Here is a 21525-nt window from a genome sequence, read left to right as displayed (position 1 = left end):
TCCTTCCTTCCTTCCTTCCTTCCTTCCTTCCTTCCTTCCTTCCTTCCTTCTGTCCTTCCTTTTTCTTTCTTTCTTCAGATTTATTTATTAGAGAGAGAGAGAGAGGAGGGAGGAGGGGCAGAGGGAGAGGGAGACAGAGAATCCTGAAGCAGACTCCCCGTTGAGCAGGGAGCCCGATGCAGGCCTCGATCCCAGGACCGTGGGATCATGACCTGAGCCAAAGGCAGACGTTTAACCTACTGAGCCACCCAGGCACCCCAACCAACAGTGTATGTTTCTTTACCATACTTAGTATCTATATGGTCAAACTTTTAAATTTTCGTCATGCTAATTAATGAGTGAGAAATGACATTTCATTGTTTTTATTTGCATTTGACTGATTACTGTGAGAGATCTTTTCTTTCTTTTTTTTTTTGTCATTCAGATTTCTTCTAGTACGAATTGCTTATTGTGTTCTGCTTATTTTTCTTTTAGGGTTGTCTTTTTCTTACTGATTGCTGGTAGTTGTTTAGACATCCAGTCCTTTTACTGTTGTATATTTTCACATAATATCTCACAGTTTGTCTGGACTGTTGTCAAGTGTTCTCCTCAGTGTGTAACTCCAGGCTTTTGTGTTCTGTTGAGAAGCTGATGTGTATCTCTTTGAGTATCTGCACAAGACCACTGGAAAAAATTCCTTGATTATAGACCCTTGGAGGTTTTGCAGTAGTCTAACAAGGGAGGTGATGGAAACTTTTTTGGTACAAACTAAACATCAAATCCTTATGGTTTTGCTTATCTTCTACTTGAACTTAAATTTTGTCCTTTGAAGATTCTGTACGGTTTTGTCAGCTCACAAATATTCTTTAAAAGCTTTTTATCCACCATTTTTGTTTTCAGTACTGTGGTTGGTTCATAGTACTAGAAAATAACATTTAACTCTCTTCATTCTTCTTCATCTAGTTGCTGTATTAGTTCTAAGAAACATTTTCTGACCTTCTGAGATCAAGTCAGATGCCCCAGTCTGTGGCTCTCTAGCATGCTTTACCTTCACAGCACTCAGCCGTATCGGACTTGCTTCATTGTCTTTCTCCTGTCTCCAGACTGCCATTGTTCTGATGGGAAGGACTGTCTGCCTTATTCGTTCGAGCCGCAGTGCCTGGCCCAGTGCTCGGAACACAGGAGGCGCTTGAATGGTGACGAGGCTGCCGTCAGCTCTTTTCCAGTCGTAGCCACCATCATCTGACTGGATTTCTGCCTCTGATCTTGCTCTTCTTCAGTCTTTCCTCCACTCTTTGCTCTTTGTGTAGTTCAGAGTCACTCTCATGATTCACCATTGCCCCAGCATAAAACCCCAACAGCACATGACCTTCATCCCTGATGATTCTACAACCTAGCCTCTTTTCACTACTCACTCATACTTCTAGGGTTTAGACAGTCTGGATAATTTTAAGTTCGTTGAAAATTTTCTATTTCCTCTAGGGTTTTATGAACATGCTGTTATTCCTTCTCTGTGGAGCATCTCTGTGCATTCTTCCCTCACAAGAGAATTTGGCTAATTCCTGCCCCTCTTTAGGTCTAAGGCTGCACGTATTACTTCCTTTAGAAAGTCCCTGATCTTTCATTGTGAGAGAGGTTTAAATTGTGTGTGGCTTTACCACTCTGCACTTCTGTCCTCAAAGCCCTTGTCAGTCACTTGTTTATTGTCTCTGTTCCTCACTGTCTCATAAGCTAGCAAAGGCTTAGTTAGGCACATTGATTGTTTATTAGATCCTCTGCATCTAGAGCATATCTGATTCATAGTAAGCATGAATGTTAATTTAGATGTTATTTTTTGCGAGTTGCAGAAGAGTGTCACTTAGGAGTGTTTTAAATATTTGTCAAACATTACAACTGTTAACTGAGTCTCAGATATTTATTAACATAGTTAATGACCTCTGAAAATGTTTCGTTCTAGTCCAGACTGCTGGAGAGAGAATTGAATCCATACTGGAAAGATGGGGGGACAGGTCTTCCACCAGAAGACTGTAACGTGTCATCACTTACCAAAGGTATCTCTAGATTTTGGTTGTAGCCACACAGGCATGTCTTATAACTTGGTATTCCTAAGGGAATGACCAAGGTTAGTTAGTAGATTTACAAGATTTGGTTATTTAAATATTAAATATTTCTGCTTGGTGCTGTAGTAGTTTTGATTATGTCTGCAATTCTCTGTGTTTGTTTCTGTATTTGCAAAACAACTGTAAGTTTATTGATTATCTGATGTGGAACCCATATGGTTTCATGTTATGAGCACCTATGGATTATTACTGACAGTTCAGATAACATAATGGCAAAGCAAATAAAATGTGTGCAGTCTTTTGAGGCTTTATTTAAATTTAGTACCTGGGAAGATTATTTTGACTATATATGTTTGGGAGCAAATTGACTAACTGTATATATTTTTATACTTGATATTTTCCATATTTGAGTTTCTATTTTGGATGGATTAATACAGAGTATGATTCTGTGAGGATATAATAATGCTTTGGTTTGTTACAAATTCTCTAACAAAATGTAAAGTATTAAGTCTGAGATTTCATGAAAATAATCTATAAATATTAAAGATGTGATTTCATATCTTCAGAAACTCCTACTTTGCCAGCATTCATAAAATTTGTTATTTACCTTAGGATAGTGCTGTTATTTTCCAGCAGATGGAGATAAAATATTTAAGCGTCCCATAATCACACTTGAAACCATAATTTAAAAAATATTTATATGCCAGTTACGTGTTGCAACAACTAGTCCGTGAGAAGTGTGTGTCACTCCTGCTAACCCAGTGCAGAGAGAGTGGCAGTGGCAGTTATGGGGTTATCTTTTCCTTTTAGTGGTTTTTCAGAATAGTTTTCTGCTCTTTGTTGTATTGTTTATTTTTATTTTGGCCATTCATAAAAATTCTTTTTATATTTTATGTGGACATGTCCCTGGAGTCGCCCTGTAGGTTTGTTTATAATTTTTCTGTAGTGGTTTTGGGAAGCTGCTAGTAATTGTAGCATTTTCTTCATTGTTTTTCAGCTTGGGTAGAAATGTCTCTGCTGGATTGTAACATAGTAACTGTAGTCACACAAGACTCTCTTTGAGATACTTTTTTTAATAGTTTAAAAGCGAAAGTTTAGGGCAGTAGGTTAGCTCCCTGGACCATTCCTATGTCGGGCTAAGTTTTCGATCCTCGCTTTTGCCTCCACTGTTGTCAGAGGACAGTCAGTCAGTGAACCTGTGGGGAACGCTTAGAAGTGACACACTGAATCTTTGGGTATTTGCAGCCAGTAGGTTCTCAACTTCTTGAATGCGGAAGAGTCAAAGTTGTAGCGTAGGTAGTATCTTTCAGCTGCCTGAAACAGCATAATCTAAGACATGACGAGAAGAATGACCTGATACAGAGCTTTTAGAGAGCCTTTTTTCTTTTCCCCTTCATATCAGGCTTTCACCACCTACCTTTCCCATATTATTCTTACTTAGAGGGAGGAGAAATGACAGGTTCCGTCTGTCCGAGGTTCAGATCCCAGAGTTGACATTAAGTTTTAAATGATCTGCAGGCTTGACTGCATATGCGGATAGTGTAGTCATTCTCTTTAGACCAGTGGTCAGGCTGAGCTGGTCAGGCACCTAACAGTGCTAGCCCTTTAGTGTGAAGGAGCTGTGTGGAGGTGACATAGGGGGAGAGTTCAGGACTCAGAGTCTGGAGTTAGGCTACTTGGGATTACAATTTAGGCATTTCCACTTAGTAGCTGTGTGATTTTGGGAAAGTTTCTTGACCTCCCTGAATTCAGTTTACTCATTTTTTTAAACGTCTTTATTTAAATTCCAGTTAGTTAATGTAGTGTAATCTCAGTTAAAGGTGTACAATTTAGTGATTCGGCACTTGCATACAACACACCTTGTGCTCATCATCCTTCATCCCCATCACCTGTTTCCCCATCCCCCCCTCCCCCGCCCCGTCACCATCAGTGTGTTTTCTGGAGTTCAGAGTTACAGCTCTAGTTTTTAATTCCTACTTTACAAGAAGAGTTTAAGTAAATTCTTCAAGTTCATGGCTAGTAAGTATCCAAACCAGAATTTTGAATCCAAATAGTTTGGCTCCAGAGCCCAGTCACTTCCCAGCATGCACTTCTGTACCTCTCAAAGATGAAAAACGAGGCGTACTTTCACCCTTTATTTTGTCATATGTCTATGTTGGATTTTTTTTCTAGAGTGAGCATGTAATTTGTATTTGAAAAAGTCTATTTAAAACCAGCCAGCTTAATTTGATGTCAAGTTCAAGCATTTAATTTTCTGCCAAATTGGCACATCCAGAAGTTAAGGAAAATAGCTGCATGAGGACATACCCACACACAATAAAAAACCCAGGATGATTCAATATAGTGTTAACTTATTAAGTCTCATTCTTTAGAGATAGAAGGTAAGAGTTTTTCTGTTACTGTTTGTTGCCAGAGGTTTCACCCTTGCTTATGGAAGCAAATTTTGCAACTCAAAAGCTTAAAGCAAATCAGAATTTTCTTGCCTAAAATATTTTTAATGGGAAATGTCCTTTATGCAGCATTAAATGGAAAAAATGGAAAGCATAAAAAACGTCTGCTAACTGCATCTGAACCAAGTCTGCTTTCCTGTGCACCACCCCTGGGCTACGTTATCTCCTGATTCTGCCCTTGCCGGCCCCTCCGCGGTCTGCTTGCTGCCCCTCTAACCCGTTCTCCGCAAGACAACCATAATGGGTTCTCAGAAAGTGAGACCAATCCTGTCCTAGGCCTCCTCCTCTAAAGTTCTTCAAGGGCGTCCCGTGGTTCTTGGGGTAAAAGCAAACAGCTTTCAGGAGGCCAGGCGGCCCTGATCTCTGGCGGCTGGTGCTCCTCCTGCAGACCTTTGCTGACAGGCTCACAGGGCCTTTGCACAGGTTCCCCTCCATTACCTAGCTAACTCCTCGTCTTTCAGAGTGAGACTGCTGCAGCCTCCTCGGAGGGGCCTTTCCTGACCCCCACACTGGGGCCGTGAGCTGCTCCATGTGCTGGAAGCTCAGCGTCCTTGGCTTCAAGACCCTTATTACAGTAGTGATTTCACATGTATTCACATGGTTATTGGAACACCCACCTCTGATGAGATTATCCGCTCTGTGTGGGTAGAGAGTGGCCCTTGCTGCTTACCTTTATCCCCAGCAGCTCGTATAATACCTTTATTAAGTGAATAATATGATAAGCTACCGAGCCAACGTACTGTGTAAAGCAAAATATGAAAAGACAGCATCTTGGTGAGTGAATGGTGTTTGTTTTATCATTCTTTTCATTATTACCTGGTTAAGCTCGGTTTAGAAATGAAAAAAGAAAGATAAATTGTCACTTATTGAATATTGCCTACAGAATATGTATGCACCTGTATTTTATAGAAGAAAAAAATAGTTTCTCAGTCTTTGCGTAACACACGCTCCACGTAGGAATGGTAGTAGTCAGCATTAAATACAACTCTATTTTCATAACAACCGTGCATCTTTGTATCAGAGCATTCAGAGGATGTTGCCTCTCAACCTAAATTTACAGTAAAAGATGTTTTCAGAAATAAGTCTTATGAAATTGATAACCTACAACAGGTCCTTGAGGCAAATAGCTCTAAAACCTGTACAGAAGGCTCCTTAGTTTCACATCGTCTGGAAACAGTTTCACAGATCATTTAGAAAATCAGCCTAGAGGTGATCAGAATGAACCACATTTCCCGTCCATGCTTGAAGCCCATCTTGCTTGAGAGTTGCTGAGATCGCGTCTGTTGTTGCAGGTAGCAGTAGGGCTTGACCCTGATACGTCAGCTTTGATTCTGGATCAGTGCTCTGGCGTGGGCAGGTCAGGGGTTATCCTTCAGAATCCTCATCCGTGAACTTGAGCAAGTAAGCGTCCACGTTATCTTTTCCTTCCGCCTGCAGCCTTTTCTGAGAAATTGTGAATATCATCTCCGATGCGTTTACTGTGGCTTTTGTCTTTAAGAGTTAGCACACCGTTTTGTCACCAGAAAGGCAGAAGGGACCTCTCAAGGCAGCCAGGGAGCCTGGCTAGAACACGAATGGAAACCACTGGGACTCCCACAGGATGTACAGAATAAGCAGGGGTTGTAAGTGCTAGGAAGGGAGCTTCCCGGCCCACCTCCTCACGAGTGAGGAGGCGAGCACGGCCCCGAGGGACTGCGGCCGGTCCCGGAGCCCGGGTACCGGGTACCTCTCTCCGTGTGGGGCCAGCGGCCAGCGCCGTTCTCCACCTGCCTGTCCCTCTCCAGAGAAGTCGTGCAAGGACAGTTCATCAGTTGCCTTCTTAGCGCCCTCACAGGTCACCCCGCGGCCGCTTTGCCCAGCTCTGTCCTCCTGCAGCCCGCGCCTCCCCAGTTTACTCGTGTGTAGCAGGGAGGAGTGACGGCCCGTCTCACGGGGCTGTGGTGGGGATTCGGTGAGAAGAGCGTTCAGCTCAGTATCTGGGAAACGGTGAATACTTAATTATGATGACAGTGTCAAATACTTGTCCTTATGATGAAGTGTTTTGGGAAGGTTTTATCAATAGTTTTTCTGTCATGGTTGAGGTGCCATATTTTTAAAAATTAATTCATTAATCTTGATTTTTTTTCCTTAAAAAAAAAAAGGACAAGTAAGTACACTGTTCTCAGCATTCCTACAGAATTATTTTTAACCATATTTTAGTAATGGGAATATTTGTATAATTTTAAAGTTTACATGGCACATTTACATATGAGCTCATTTTCCTAGCAACCGTGTGAAGATAGCAACGTAGGTGTTATTGTTCTAAATTTTATAGCTCGGGAAACAGGCTGAGAGCCGCTGGCTAGCTTGCACGTAGTCATACGAGTGGCCCTAGAACCCAGGTCTTCTCGTGGCTCGTCCGGGTTTAGTTACTTTGGATTCTTCGCTATGAGACTGTTTGCTACTCTGGAATTAGTAGAAATTATTGCCTACAGACTGTTCTGATGTATTTCTGTTCTTTCTGTGTATATTTTCACTCTCTTTTTTGGCTTTGTCTTTTAGAATCTTTTGAGTTGGAAGAAATTTCACAAGCGGCTTATATCAAGTGCCTTATATTACCAAAGCAAAGGTCCAAGGAAGTCAGTGACTTGATTAAGATCTTACAGCTAGTTTGTAGGAGCAGCGAGACTAATATCTAGGTCTCCTGATACTTAGCTTATTGCTAGTTTTTTTTTTTTTTTATTATTTATCTTCTGAGAAAAATGGGGAATGCAGCCTGGATTCATTTGGTTATATTTTGTGTCCACCAATATAACCTTTAATTATGATGGGAAACATATACTTTTAGTCTCTTTTAAGTTTTTGCTTCAGATACAGGTATTTATTAAATGTATACTAGTGAGTTTATTATAGTTATTTGATATATCTTTATCTCAGCATAGTGGATTAGGGACTATGTTTTATTCATGTTTTTACTTCCTACTATGTTTAACACATTTTCATATTCATAGTAAATATTTAACTAAATATTTGTTAGATTGAATTTCATGATGGATGGTGCTAAAATTGGTATTTTTTTTATGTGCTTTTAAAATATCTGAAAATTTTTCCCATTAAAAATATTTTATTGTATCTCTAATTATAAGATTAATAAGACTATTGAAATAGAACATACCAACTAAAGATGATATTATATAAATATTTCTAAGATGTGAATTTTATTCATAACTGAATTCACTGAAAATTTTTATTCTTATTTGATTTCCTTGATAAATGTTAACACAGAAGAATAAAAGTCTTCCTTTTTCTCTGAGATTTTTTTTTTCTCTGAACAATGTTAATATATTGGTGATTGTTCAGGAAATCTTCACTCTGCCCATCAGCATTTTATCAGTTTCAGAGATAACTCTGAACTTGTGTAGCTGGGACATTAACATAGGTATTAATGATAGTGGATTTCTCTTTGTGTAAATTGAGGACTTAGACTAACTTCCTTCACTAATTGCATTGTTCATTTTGAGCTCACAGACTATATAAAATAAGAAAAAGAGCAAGAGCAAAATAAACTTGAAAGAAAAGTGAATCATTGAGTTAAATAGAGATCTAGGTTTTGAAGTACAAAGTTTTTTAGACCTGTAAAGAAAGACCCATTATCTTAGAAGATTCTGATTGCTTAGTAAAGACAAACTTTTGAGATTTGAGTGAGACTGGAATTAGAGGATTGAAAAATCCTTTTTTTTCTTTAAACTTTTTATTAAAATTTAACACCTGCAGAAAAGTACACAAGTCATTAACTGTACAGACTGATCATTTTCCTGAAGTGAAAATATCCGTGTAATCAGCACACCTTTTGAGAAACAGAACATTAGCATCCCGAAAAGCTCCCTTTGTGGCCCTTTTAGTCACTATGCTCTTGTCAGAAGGGTGACCACTCTTCTGGTTTCTAGCACCAAAGTCAGTTTTCCCTGGAATCATATAGTAAGTACTGTGCTTCCTTTTGGTTCCTGCTGCTTGTGGTCCCATTTTCAGATTCATCCATGTTGTTATGTATAGCTGTAATCATTGATTTTCATTGCTGTATAATGGTCAATTTTAGGAATATATCATAATTTATGCTATATACCCATTTTACTGATGGTGAACATTTGAATTGTTTTCTAAGCTGGTATTACTGCAGACTTTTCCACTATGAAGATTCTTATACATGTATTTTGCAGTTTCTTTGTGTTTTTTGTTGATTATAGAACTGGGGTGATCTAAAGCAATCTTATTTTTGGACAAGGAAAATCAGGAACAGAGTTTTGACTTAAGTTAATTGCTTAGATTTCTTTATGCATATCAAAAGTGTGAGGTGTGTACAAGAAATTCAAGTGCTTAATAAAGTTTGTTGAGGGCCCTCAGATTTTCATAGTTGGTAATCATGACTGCATAGAATAATTTGCTTTAATATATGTTTCAGTATTATCATCTGTAATTTCCTTATTTGTTCTTCATGCAGTATCTGAGGTAACTTTTTCCCTGCTATGTGTGTACTTTTATTCTTTATTTCTGGGAATGCCCTGCCCATTCTTATCTTTGTTTATAGAAATCCCACTCATTGTTTTAAGCCTGGTCTGTAAAATGTTCCCTGACCTACCATTTAGAAATAATTCATCTCTCTCATTTTTCTATAATTGCTTACATCTTTTTTTAATTTTTATTACATAATATCCTTATTATTGGTTTTATACTCTTACCTTTATACTCTTAGATTGCAGGTTTTTTTTGAGGATAGCTTTATTTATTTTGGCCTTCCTCAGTCCCTAAAATCTGTACCTTGCACATATAGGTAGGTATATAAATAATATGTTGAGGGGCTCCTGGGTGGCGCAGTCGATTAAGTGTTCAACTCTTGGTTTTGGCTCAGGTCATGATCTCAGGGTCATGAGATTGAGCCCCACGTCGGGCTCTGTGCTCAGCATGGAGTCTGCTTGATATTCTCTCCTTCTCTCTCTCTCTGCCCCTCCTGTTTGTGCTTTCTCTCTCTCTCAAATCTTTTTTAAAAAATAAAAAAAATAATATGTTGAATTTTAAATGCACTTATGATTCTTATGTGTTCTGGGAAAAAATTCTAATTTATACTTTAGAAATTATTATAGAAGCATTAAATACTAATTCTGTTATAACCACATGAAGAGTATAACTGACATTTAGTATTGGAATTTAGTTTCAGTAGTAGAAGATGGTGGCTTAAGCTGGTTGAGGAAGTCTTACCAAAGAATGAAGGAACAAGCTGAGAAACAGAATAGAAATTTTGAAGACATTGTGGCTGAAAGATATGGGGTGAGTACTGGTATTAATGAGATAGGTATTATATTTACAGTTATATGAGAAATAAGTGTCTTCAACTTTGTCAGTGTTTTGTGCCATGAAGCTCTTTTGAATTAAATGGATATTAAATCTCTACTCTATCGACTGCTGAAGCCATTGTCTACCTTTTTTTATCATGTAAACTTCTGTAGCATATTTCTGTTGACATGATGAATATGAAAGTTAAGTATGTACGATTTAAGTGTGTGTGTTTAATGTAAAAATAACATTTTCTCATTGTGAGAAAATTTAAATAATGCAGGAAATCGTCCATGGCACACCTCTTGAGATAAACACTGTTGAAATTTTGATATATTTCAGAGTTTGTGTTTATTCCAAAGATTTTGTTATACTCCAGAGTTTTGCAATATAACAGGTTTTTAAAAAATATATGTTTTTTTTTTTTAAGATTTTATTTATTTATTTGAGAGAGAGAATGAGAGAGAGAGAAAGCATGAGAGGGGGGAGGGTCAGAGGGAGAAGCAGACTCCCCGCCGAGCAGGGAGCCTGATGCGGGACTCGATCCTGTGACTCCAGGATCATGACCTGGAGGCAGTCGCTTAACCAACTGAGCCACCCAGGCGCCCTAAAAAATATATTTTTAAAATAAATATATATACACACACACACTCTTAAAACAGTGGAACCATAATATTTTACATGGTATTTTAGAACCAGCTCCCCAATTTACCATGTGTGGATAATCTTAGTATTTCATTAGTTAGTGGTCTTTTTTTTTTTTTTTTAATTTCTAGAAAAAAGCAGGTTTAGAAAATAAGATTTCAAGAATATGGGCAGGCAAAAGTGAGAGAGAAAAATCATTCTTTTTTCAAAAGGAATCTGTGTTAAATTTTGATGTATACAGTTTCCCAGATTTTTTTCTGTTTGTTACATGCTTTTAAAATAGTTTTATAAAAGTAGGCTCATAAAATACATTCTCCTTTTTTCACTTACTAGTGTAGGCATAGTTGGATGTCAGTAAATATATACATTTTAATGACCTCTTAATATTTTAATATATATTTGTATGGATTTACTGTGTATTTATTTACTTAATTGTCAGTGGAGGGACATTTATGTCTTTTTTCCCCTGTTAAATACTATTGTACTGATAACCTTTGTTCAGTGTGTTTTGCATACTTATCAGGTTTTTTTCTTAAGATGAATTACTATAAACAAAATTGTTACTTTAAAGGATATAGACACTTGAAGTGAGATTATATATTGCCGAATTTCTCTACAGAAAGATTAACAAATTATATTTCCATTACAGTGACTCGTCTGTCACTTGGTTTTCAACAGTAGGATTCTCATTCTTTTAGTCTGCTACTGTGTTTGACAAACAAATTTTTTTCATTGCTTTTATTTTTATACATTTGTTTTCTAGTGAATTGGTATATTTTTTCATATATTTTTGGCCATTTGTATTTTTAAGTGAATTGATTGTTGGTAACATTTCCCATTTTTCTTTTGGGATATTGATTTCTTTAAGATCTTTTAATAAGTCTGTTCACGTTTTTCTCTTAGTTTCATATTTGCTTTTGCCTTTGTTTATATTTGCTTGGGTAAGTTTTGAATATTGTTACCTAACAAAATTCGTCAGGTTTTTCTTTCATAACTTAATATTCTTGCTATAATTCATTGAAAAGCCTTCTTCACCCCAAAATCATAGCAATGTATGTCCATATTTACTTTGAGTACTTGCTCAGTTTTATTTTTTATGCATATCTTTAATCTTTCTGGAATTTATATTTGTGTATGTTGTAAATAGGCTTCTAACTTTCCTTAAGTCTTCAAATAGTTGTTTATAATATATTGAGTAAATTAATCTTTTCCCACTAATTTGAAATGACACATTTATTATATATTAACTTGTCTCTTATAAAATAAGTCTGTTCTTTTACTCTCAAATCTGCTCTATTCATTTTTCTATTATTTCCTGGAATTAGTATCATACTCTTAGCATTATTGTAGTTTTCAGTAACTCATGCACATTGCAGATAAGTAGTGAACACCTACTATGTGACAGGGTAGGTCTTTTTTTTATTAGTTATTAAAAAATTAGCTCTTCATTCTTACATTTCTTTGTTGTTGTTAAATTTAGAATCATTTTGTCAGGTTAAAGCTCAACAGAAATAAACATTTTCCCAAAATTCATCATAAATTTACAGATCTCTTTTGGAATTTTGATTTAAATTTAGCTAAATGTATTGATAAATCAGGTATGATTAATATTTTTATAATGTTGAGTCATCTCCTCCTAAAATACTGGATATTTCTCTATTCAAGTTTCATTTATGCTCTTCAGTAAATTTCTCTGTGCAGTTGTTACATGGGTCCTTAAGGTTTAAAAATTTTTTTTTCCAGTTGTGTATTGAATCTTTTTTCCTTCATGTTTTCAGGCTTTCTGTTGGTGCTAGAATGCCAATTTTCTAAACTCATGTCATTAAATCTAATTTTTTAAATTGGGTCCTCTGGGAAGATAGTTATATGCAAATGATGATTACTTTTGCTTTTTCTCCTCAGTATTATGAAAATAGATCTTATTTGTCCTCTCGAAATAGAATTTCAGAACTTTGATAAAAGCACTGGAAGCTAGTTTTCTTGTTTTTCCATTTAAAATGCCATTATGAAAACACGTCTATTAGTATCAGCCTCATAGAATTGTTGCGCACATTAATAAAAATTTGAGTACTTTTCATGAGCCAGACACTGTTGAAGTGCTTCATGTATAATTAATTCTTTTACTGCAGTAGCACTGTTATTCTTGTATTGTAAATGTGGAAACTGAGGCACACAGGGGCTGACTACCTTCACCACAATTAGACGGTCAGTCAGTAGATTCAAACCTAGGTGTAATCTCCTGGGACCCATTTAAATGATGTGAAGTAGGTAATATAATGAGCATTGGATACATTGTGGTCATGGCTGTTTTTGTTGTTTGTATCATTACGATATTTTATTGAATCTAAGAAGCCACTAAGTGCAGACACACCATTATTTCATGTCTCAAAAAGGAGGAAAAAGGTTGCCTTTGAGGTAATGCTTTCATTATGAAAATACCCCCACCATCATTTCTGTTCTATTCGTGTTGTTACTCAATTTAAGAAACGTGTTAAATCCACATTTTTAAATAATTAAATAAAATGAAATGTTATGGATTATCTCTGCCTAGGCTAAGATAATAACTTCAGCACGTTCTAATCCCCCATCTCACCTCTCAGATTTTGTTGGAATAATTTGAAAAAAAAATTTTTAAGTTTTTATTCAGTTTCCAGTTAACATACAGTGTAATATTAGTTTCAGGTTACAATGTAGTGATTCACTTCCATATAACACCTGGTGCTCATCACGACGGGCGTGCTCCTTCATCCCCATCACCTGTTCCACCCATCCCCCTGCCCATCTCGCCTCTGGTCACCATCAGTGTGTTCTCTAGAGTTAAGAGTCTGTTTCTTGGGGGCACCTGGGTGGCTCAGTTGGTTAAACGACTGCCATCGGCTCAGGTCATGGTCCTGGAGTCCCGGGATCGAGTCCCACATTGGGGTCCCTGCTTGGCAGGGAGTCTGCTTCTCCCTCTGACCCTCCCCCCCTCATGCTCTCTGTCTCTCATTCTCTCTCTCTCAAATAAATAAATAAAATCTTTAAAAAAAAAAAAAGTCTGTTTCTTGGTTTGTCTCTCTCTTTTTTTCCTTCCTTTGCTCATTTGTTTTGTTTCTTAAATTCCACATATGAGTGAAATCATATGGTATTTGTCCTTCTCTGACTGCCTTATTTCACTTCATAATACTTTCTAGCTCCATTCATGTCATGGCAAATGGCAGGATTTCATTCTTTTTGATGGCCGAGTAACATTCCATTGTATGTATGTGTATACACACACACACACACACACAGTACTGCCTGTGTTTTCTTTTAGGATTTTTATGGTGATGTGAGCCACATGTTCTTCATCCATTCATCAGTCGATGGACACTTGGGCTGCTTCCATAATTTGGCTATTGTAAATAAAGCTGCATGTATCCCTTTGAATTAGCATTTTTTATCCTTTGGGTAAATATCTAGTAGTGCAATTGCTGGATCATAGGGCAGTTCTCTTTTTAACTTTTTGAGGAACCTCCATACTGTTCTCCAGAGTGGCTACACCAGTTTGCATTCCCACCAACAGTGCAAGAGGGTTCCCCTTTCTCTGCATCCTTGCCAACATCTGTTGTGTCTTGTGTTGTTAATTTTAGCCATTCTGACAGGTGTGAGGTGGTATCTCATTGTAGTTTTGATTTGTATTTCCCTGATGATGAGTGATGTTGAGCATCTTTTCATGTGTCTGTTGGCCATTTGGATGTCTTCTTTGGAAAAATGTCTGTTCATGTCTTCTGTCTATTTTTCAATTGGACTATTCATTTTTTGGGTGTTGAGTTTTATAAGTTATATATTTTAGATACTAACCCTTTATCAGATATGTCATTTGCAAATATCTTCTCCCATTCCATAGGTTGCCTTTTAGTTTTTGTTGAATGTTTTCTTCGCTGTACAGAAGCTTTTTATTTTGGTGTAGTCCCAGTGGTTTGTTTTTGCTTTTGTTTCCCTTGCCTCAGGAGACATACCTAGAAAGAAGTTACTACAGCCAGTGTCAAAAAAGTTACTGCCTCTGTTCTCTTCTAGGATTTTTATGGTGTCATGTCTCACATTTACGTCTTTAATCCATTTTGAATTTATTTTTGTGTCTGGTGTAAGAAGATGGCCCAGTTTCATTCTTCTGCATGTGGCTGTCCAGTTTTCCCAACACCATTTATTGATGAGAATTCTTTTCCCCTTGGATATTCTTTCCTGCTTTGTTGAAGATTAATTGACCATATAATTGTGGGTTCACTTCTGGGTTTTCTATGATGTGTCTGTTTTTGTGCCAGTACCATACTGTCTTGATGATGACAGCTTTGTAATAGAGCTTGAAGTCCGGAATTGTGATGCCGCCGGCTTTTCTTTTCTTTTTCAACATTCTTCTGGCTATTCGGGGTCTTTTCTGGTTCCATACAAATTTGAGGATTATTTGTTCCATTTCTTTGAAAAAAGTGGATGGTATTTTGATAGGGATTGCATTAAATGTGTAGATTGCTTTGGGCAGTGTAGACATTTTAACACTATTCATTCTTCTAATCCATGAGCATGGAATGTCTCCATTTCTTTATGTCCTTTTCAATTTCTTTCATTAGTATTTTATAGTTTATAGAGTACAGGTCTTTTTACCTCTTTGGTTAGGTTTATTCATAGGTATCTTACTGTTTTTGGTGTAGTTGTGAAAGGGATTGATTCCTTAATTTCTCTTTCAGCTGCTTCATTATTGGTATATAGAAATGCAACAGATTTCTGTACATTGTACATTGATTTTGTATCCTGCAACTTTATCGAACTCGTTTATCAGTTCTAGCAGTTTTTTGGTGGGGTCTTTCTGGTTTTCTCTGTATAGTATCATGTCCTCTGCAAATAGGGAAAGTTTTACTCCTTCCTTGCTGATTTGGATGCCTTTTATTTCTTTTGTCTGATTGCTGTGGCTAGGACTTCCAGTATTATGTTGAATAAAAGTGGTGAGAGTGAACATCCCTGTCTTGCTCCTGACTTTAGAGGAAAAGCTCTCAGGTTTTCCCCATGTAGGATGATATTACTTGTGGGTTTTTCATATATGGCCTTTATTGTGTTGAGGTGTGTCCCTTCTAATCCTACTTGTTGAGGGTTTTTCTTTTTTCTTTTCTTTTTTTGTTAATGTTAGTCACCATACAGTACATCATTAGTTTTTGATGTAATGTTCCATGATCCATTGTTTTCGTATAACACCCAGTGCTCCATGCAATACGTGCCCTCCTTAATACCCATCACCAGGCTAACCCATCCCCCCACCCCCTCCCCTCTAGAACCCTCAGTTTATTTCTCAGAGTCCATAGTCTCTCATGGTTCATCTCTCCCTCCGATTTTCCCCCCCTTCATTTTTCCCTTCTTCTACTGTCCTCCATGCTATTCCTTATGTTCCACAAATAAGTGAAACCACATGATAATTGACTTTCTGTGCTTGACTTATTTCACTTAGCATAATCTCCTCCAGTCCCATCCATGTTGATGTAAAAGTTGGGTATTCATCCTTTCTGACGGCTGAGTAATATTCCATTGTATATATGAACCGCATCTTCTCTATCCATTCATCTGTCGAAGGACATCTTACGAATGGTTGTTGTACTTTGTTAAATGCTTTTTCTGCCTCTATTGGAATGATCATATGGCTCTTATCCTTTCTTTTATTAATATGTATCCTGTTGATTGAGTTGTGAATATTGAACCACCCTTGCAACCGAGGAATAAATCCCACTTGATTGTGGTGAATTGATTTTTTTTTAATGTATTGTTGGATTTGGTTTGTTGGTTTTTTTTTTTTTTTTAGAATTTTTGTGTCTATGTTCATCAGAGATACTGGCCTGTAGTTCTCTTTTTTAGTTGTGTCTTTATCTGGTTTGGGTATTGGGAATGATGGCCTCATAGAATGAATTTGGAAGTTTTCCTTCCTTTTCTGTTTTTTGGAATAGTTTAAGAAGAATAGGTATTAAGTCTTCCTTAAATGTTTGGTAGAATTTGTTTGTGAAGCCATCTTTTTGATTACGGATTCAGTTTCTTTGCTGGTTATCCATCTGTTCAAGTTTTCTATTTCTTCCTGTTTCAATTTTGTTAGTTTATATGTTTCTAGGAATTTATCCCTTTCTTCCAGGTTGTCCAGTTTATTGGCATATAGTTTTTCATAATATTCTTGTATGATTTTTGTATTTCTGTGATGTTAGTTGTTATTTCTCCTCTCTCATTTGTGATTTTATTTGTTTGGATCCTTTCTCTTTTCTTTTTGATAAGTCTGGCTGAGATTTACCAATTTTACTAATTTTTTCAAAGAACCAGCTCCTGGTTTTATTGATCTGTTTTTTTTTTTTTAAATTTCTACATCATTTATTTCTGCTCTAATCTTTATTATTTCCTTCCTTTTGCTGGGTTTGGGTTTTGGTTGTTGTATTTTTTTCTAGCTCCTTTAGGTTGTTTGTTTGAGATTTTTCTTGCTTTTTCAGGTAGGCCTGTATTGCTATATACTTCCCTCTTAGGACTGCTTTTGCTGTATCCCAAAGGTTTTGGACCACTGTGTTTACACTTTCACTTGCTTCCTTGTATTTTCTTTTATTAACTAATTTGAAATTTTAATTCCAGTTTATTATAAGTTTTAAAAATATGCATCTTATTCTTGACAATTATGTTAAACTTCACAGCTACAAGAACAATTATTTAGACTTAACTATTACATTTACCATTTGGTTTATAGTGTTTCTTCCTTTTTCAGCCATCTTTGCCCTAATTCCCTTATGGTTTGGCTTAATGATCCTGAGTGATTTCCCCTACACCTGATTAGTAAATGGTTTGCTTTCTGATTCCTTGTATTTTTGAAAATGACTTTCTTTTGTCCTTGCCAGGTAAGGATAGTTTGACTGTGAATTGAATTCTGTAAGGAATTATTGCCTTGTCTTTTTCTTTCATAATTTGATCTTTATTTCATTATCCTGTAGCTTGTAGTATTTAGTATTAGAGATGAAGAGTTGATAACAGTTTTACTTTTTTTTTTGAAGAGGGAGAGAGAATTGTAGGCACTGAGTGTGGAGTCTGACATGGGGCTCAATCTCATGATCTCAATCTCAGATCATGACCTGAGCTGAAATCAAAAGTCTCATGCTCAACTTACTGAGCCAGCCAGGTGCCCCAAGAGTTTTATCTTCTTTACTTTGTAGGTAATGTGTTATTTGCCTATTCCCATTTGTTTACAGTTCATGCTTACTGCCTCCTTCCCTGATCTAATTTTTGTGAAGAATTTTTTTTTTTTTGTGCATGTATGTATTTTGAGACTCAAGAATTAGGGTTTTTTTTTTTTTTGTAAAGATTTATTTTATTATTATTTTTTAAAGATTTTATTTATTTATTTGACAGAGATACCGTAAGAGAGGGAACACAAGCAGGGAGAGTGGGAGAGGGAGAAGCAGGCTTCCCGCCAAGCAGGGAGCCCAATGTGGGGCTCGATCCCAGGACCCTGGGATCATGACTTGAGCTGAAGGCAGACGCTTAACAACTGAGCCACCCAGGCACCCCAAGATTTATTTATTTTAGAGAGAGAGAGAGTGAGAGAGCGCATGCACATGAGTGGGGGGAGGGGTAGAGGGAGAGAATCTTCAAGCCGACTCCACCGTGAGCGCAGAGACTCATTTGGGGCTTGATGTCACAACCCATGAGATCATGACCTGAGTTGAAACCAAGAGTCAGAAACCAGGAGCTTAAGCCACCCAGGCAACCCCAGAATTAGGATTTTTTTATGTATGAGTCTTTATATGCTTCATTTTCTCCCCTCTCTTAAGGCTATCAGATGAGCCCTTCATACCTGGAAAATTAACTGGAGAAATTTTCTTATATTATTATTATAATTGTTTTGTTAATGCTTTCTTCTATCTTTGCTCTTTCTTTCTGGTAGTATTCATGTATGCATAGTAGACTCTTAGAATTAATTGTCCTTCTGTCTTTTTTCCTTATTACATCTGCTTACCATCTTTTCCTAAGTAGAGAGAATGCCCAGGCTCCCGTTGAATTAACTAGTATTGGATGCAATACTTTCTGTTCTTCTGTTCACTATATCTGCATGTTTTTGGACACATAGTTTTCATTTACAAGTTTTTCTTTGTTCTTGAACTCTTTGTTTTTCATGAGAGTCTGTTATGTTTTAGTAATGTAGCAGCCTCTTGAATCTCACTGACAGTAGGAATTAATTTTTTAGAAATGATGTCTTCACTGTTCTCTGTATTATATTTTGTTTTAGTGTTGGGCATTTGGTATAGTGGATCTTCTTTTGAGTTCCCAGATATTTTTCATTATTTGGTAACTTTTTGTTGATTAATCACATTTTTTTAAACATTTATTTTAGGGTAGTGTATTTAGTTTGCTAGGACGACCATAACAAAGTTCCATAGGCTAGGTGGCTTAAACAACAGAAATCTATTTTTTCATAGTTCAGGAGAATTGAAGTCCAAGATCAAGGCGTTACAATGTTTGGTTTCTCCTGGGGTGGCTGCCTTTCAGCTGTGTCTCACGTAGATTTTCTCTTTGTGTGCTCATCCATTCTATGTCTTTGTATTTCCAAAGTTCTTCTTCTTTTAAGGATATCCATCAGATTGAATTAGGGCCCAACTAAACTTTTAACTTAAAAACATCTTTCAAGTGCCAGTCTTTAAATGCTGTCATGTTCTGAGTCCTAGGGGTTAAGGCTTCAACATAGGAATTGGGAGGGGGCACACTTAAGCCCTTATCAATTAGGATGATTGTATGGGTCTTTTCGTCTCTTCTTTGTTGGGTGACAGTATATCATGGCACAGTGGCATATGGGGGTACAAGTCATTGAACCTTCTTTAATTTTAGATATTTTGTTTAATTTCTCTCCTTTGTAGTCATTGGAAGTATTTCAGTCAAAATTAGAAGAAGCTGAAAAAACTGCATCCACAAAAGAAGATTATAAACGAGAACGGTGGAGGAAACCAGCATACTCAGATAAAGCACAAAGTAGTCAAGAAAGTAGAAGATCAGACTTGGTAAAATATAGTAAAAATATAAGGGATAAATATAGGGATAGATATAGTTCAACAGATACTACAAACACCATCAATAAAGATAAGTCTAGTGGTGATGAAAAAGATAATAGGTTTGGGTCTTTAGAAACCTGTAGAAGACAATCCAATCCAAGGCAAAATCAAGACTTTTCTTCTCTTGGAAATTTGAAACCTAAATTTTTAAGACCCTCTGATGATGAAGAACTGTCATTTCGTAGCAAGGGCAGAAATTTTGAACCTTCTAGTTCATCTTCAGCATTGGTTGCTCAGGATTCTGTGCGTTATGGTTTTCGAAAACCCACAGAAAACAGTGAAGAAAGTTCTTCATCGTGGAACCGATCCAACGGAAGAGAAGGAGACAGGAAATGTTCATATCGAAGATCATTAGAAACTAGGGGCGATGTGGACTCTGGGCACATTTCAGAAGACGTGAGAGAAAAGTCACAAGATGAAAGCCTGAGAGATGACTCTCTGAAGAAAGAGCATCTACAGGACACAAAGTCTCCATTTGCCGGGTATTTTGTCATTTGTTTTTTAAACTGATGAATGAATATTAAATTGCAGAGGATTCAAAGAAGTGAGCTGTATTTGCAGAGTATCATTTATTAAGTAGATATGAGCTATGTTCTTCTGTTTCTTAAGTTTTGCGGAAGAGATAAGATACGCACATTTAACAAATCAGTAGCTTTGTTTTATGGGTTGCATTGCATTTCACAGTTTTATTTAACAAATGGAAGAAGAATTCAGTAGCTGTATTATCTTAAAATTTGTTGCTTTTTTGCAATCTAAAAAATGAATTGAGTTCATAATCCCTTTAAATGAATATGCTACAGGAAGTATTTTGGTAGACTGTGTTACTGCTGCCATATTGCTTTCAAAGGAAATCGCTCCATTGTTAGGTGTAATCATAATTGTAAATTGCCGAGTGGAGGTCTGGGAGATTGAAGGAAAATATGCTGCCATAGCCCACATATGAAGTGAAAACGATATATGAAAGATCCTGCAGAGGGAAGCATGAATTACTGTTACTCTTTTTCAGAGAAAGAAATAATCCCCTTTTGATAGTTGACAGGTTTTAAAGATGTTAGCATTTTAAAAGGAAAATATGGATAGGGTAGTGGTTGCACCTGTAATAATTAGGAAAATAGGTAGCATTGACTGGTGTTATCTTGAACCTGTGGTACTTGTATACAGGGCTGGGTCAGTAGAACAGGAAACCCAGGTTGAGTGGGATCAAACTAGGAAAAATTGATTTAGCTGTAGAGCTGATCTTCATTGGAGATAACCAGAAATGGAAAATAAGTGTCCAAAGGATAATAATTAGCTTATGGTAGAAAGATCATCAAAATATGTTTAAAAATACCTCCAAATGAATGAGACACTTCAGGAAGAGGCTTTAGGAAATAATAGAATTCAGTAGTGGCAGTAGTAGGTATCAGCATTGTGGTTTGGGGTCATGAGCCTGGTCAATTGTTTCTGTTAACAATTCCGTCTGAAGCCATGGATTCTAAAGCGCCTTGTATAGCTTTTAGTGGGAGGAAGCTGGCGAAACCTGGACCGAGTGATGGGAGCTCCACTCACGTGGGCTCTGGTTCAAGTCAGGGCTTTGTTCCCAGGAAACCAAGCGGGGGATCTAGTTGTATTGACTGGATAAACATAACAGGGCTTAGAGAATGTCGAAGGCTGTATACGTATGTAGTTGCCCAGGCTTTGCTCCAAATACTCTGGAAGGTAGACTATTTCTCGTCCCCACCTGCTGGTAGGATGAGACTCTTTATTTTCTTTCATTGTCAGGGTTGCTCCAACATTTGGTCAATCTGCAGGTCTTGACTTCTGTGACTACAGCTGTATGTGAAACAGTCTTACACTCAGTATTTCATCTGGTTCCATATTTGTAGGTCGTATTTAAGTTGTAAGTTTCCTGTAGAGCTACTATAATATAGGCATTCGTTAGAAGCCATATATATATATGGCTTGGGATTCTCTCCCTCTGCCACTCTCAAGCAGGGAGAGTGGCAGAGGGAGAGAATCCCAAGCATACTCCCCGCT

The 21525-nt window shown here is 37.0% G+C and overlaps 1 protein-coding gene across 1 annotated transcript in view; it reads left to right on the top strand.

Moving 5' to 3' along the window:
- CWF19L2 (CWF19 like cell cycle control factor 2) overlaps positions 1 to 21525 on the top strand; it is a 121720-nt gene that overhangs the window by 16267 nt on the left and 83928 nt on the right. Inside the window, exons 6-8 of the mRNA XM_035008840.1 lie at positions 1937 to 2030; positions 9675 to 9790; positions 19318 to 19991. Coding sequence (XP_034864731.1) covers positions 1937 to 2030; positions 9675 to 9790; positions 19318 to 19991 — 884 coding nt within the window. The remainder of the gene's footprint in view (positions 1 to 1936; positions 2031 to 9674; positions 9791 to 19317; positions 19992 to 21525) is intronic.

Source organism: Mirounga leonina, unplaced genomic scaffold, assembly GCF_011800145.1.
Source record: "Mirounga leonina isolate KUSES-001 unplaced genomic scaffold, KU_Mleo_1.0 Mir_153, whole genome shotgun sequence".
Lineage (NCBI taxonomy): Eukaryota > Metazoa > Chordata > Mammalia > Carnivora > Phocidae > Mirounga > Mirounga leonina.
Note: the sequence above shows the minus strand (reverse complement) of the source record. Positions and strands in the feature narration are given on the sequence as shown.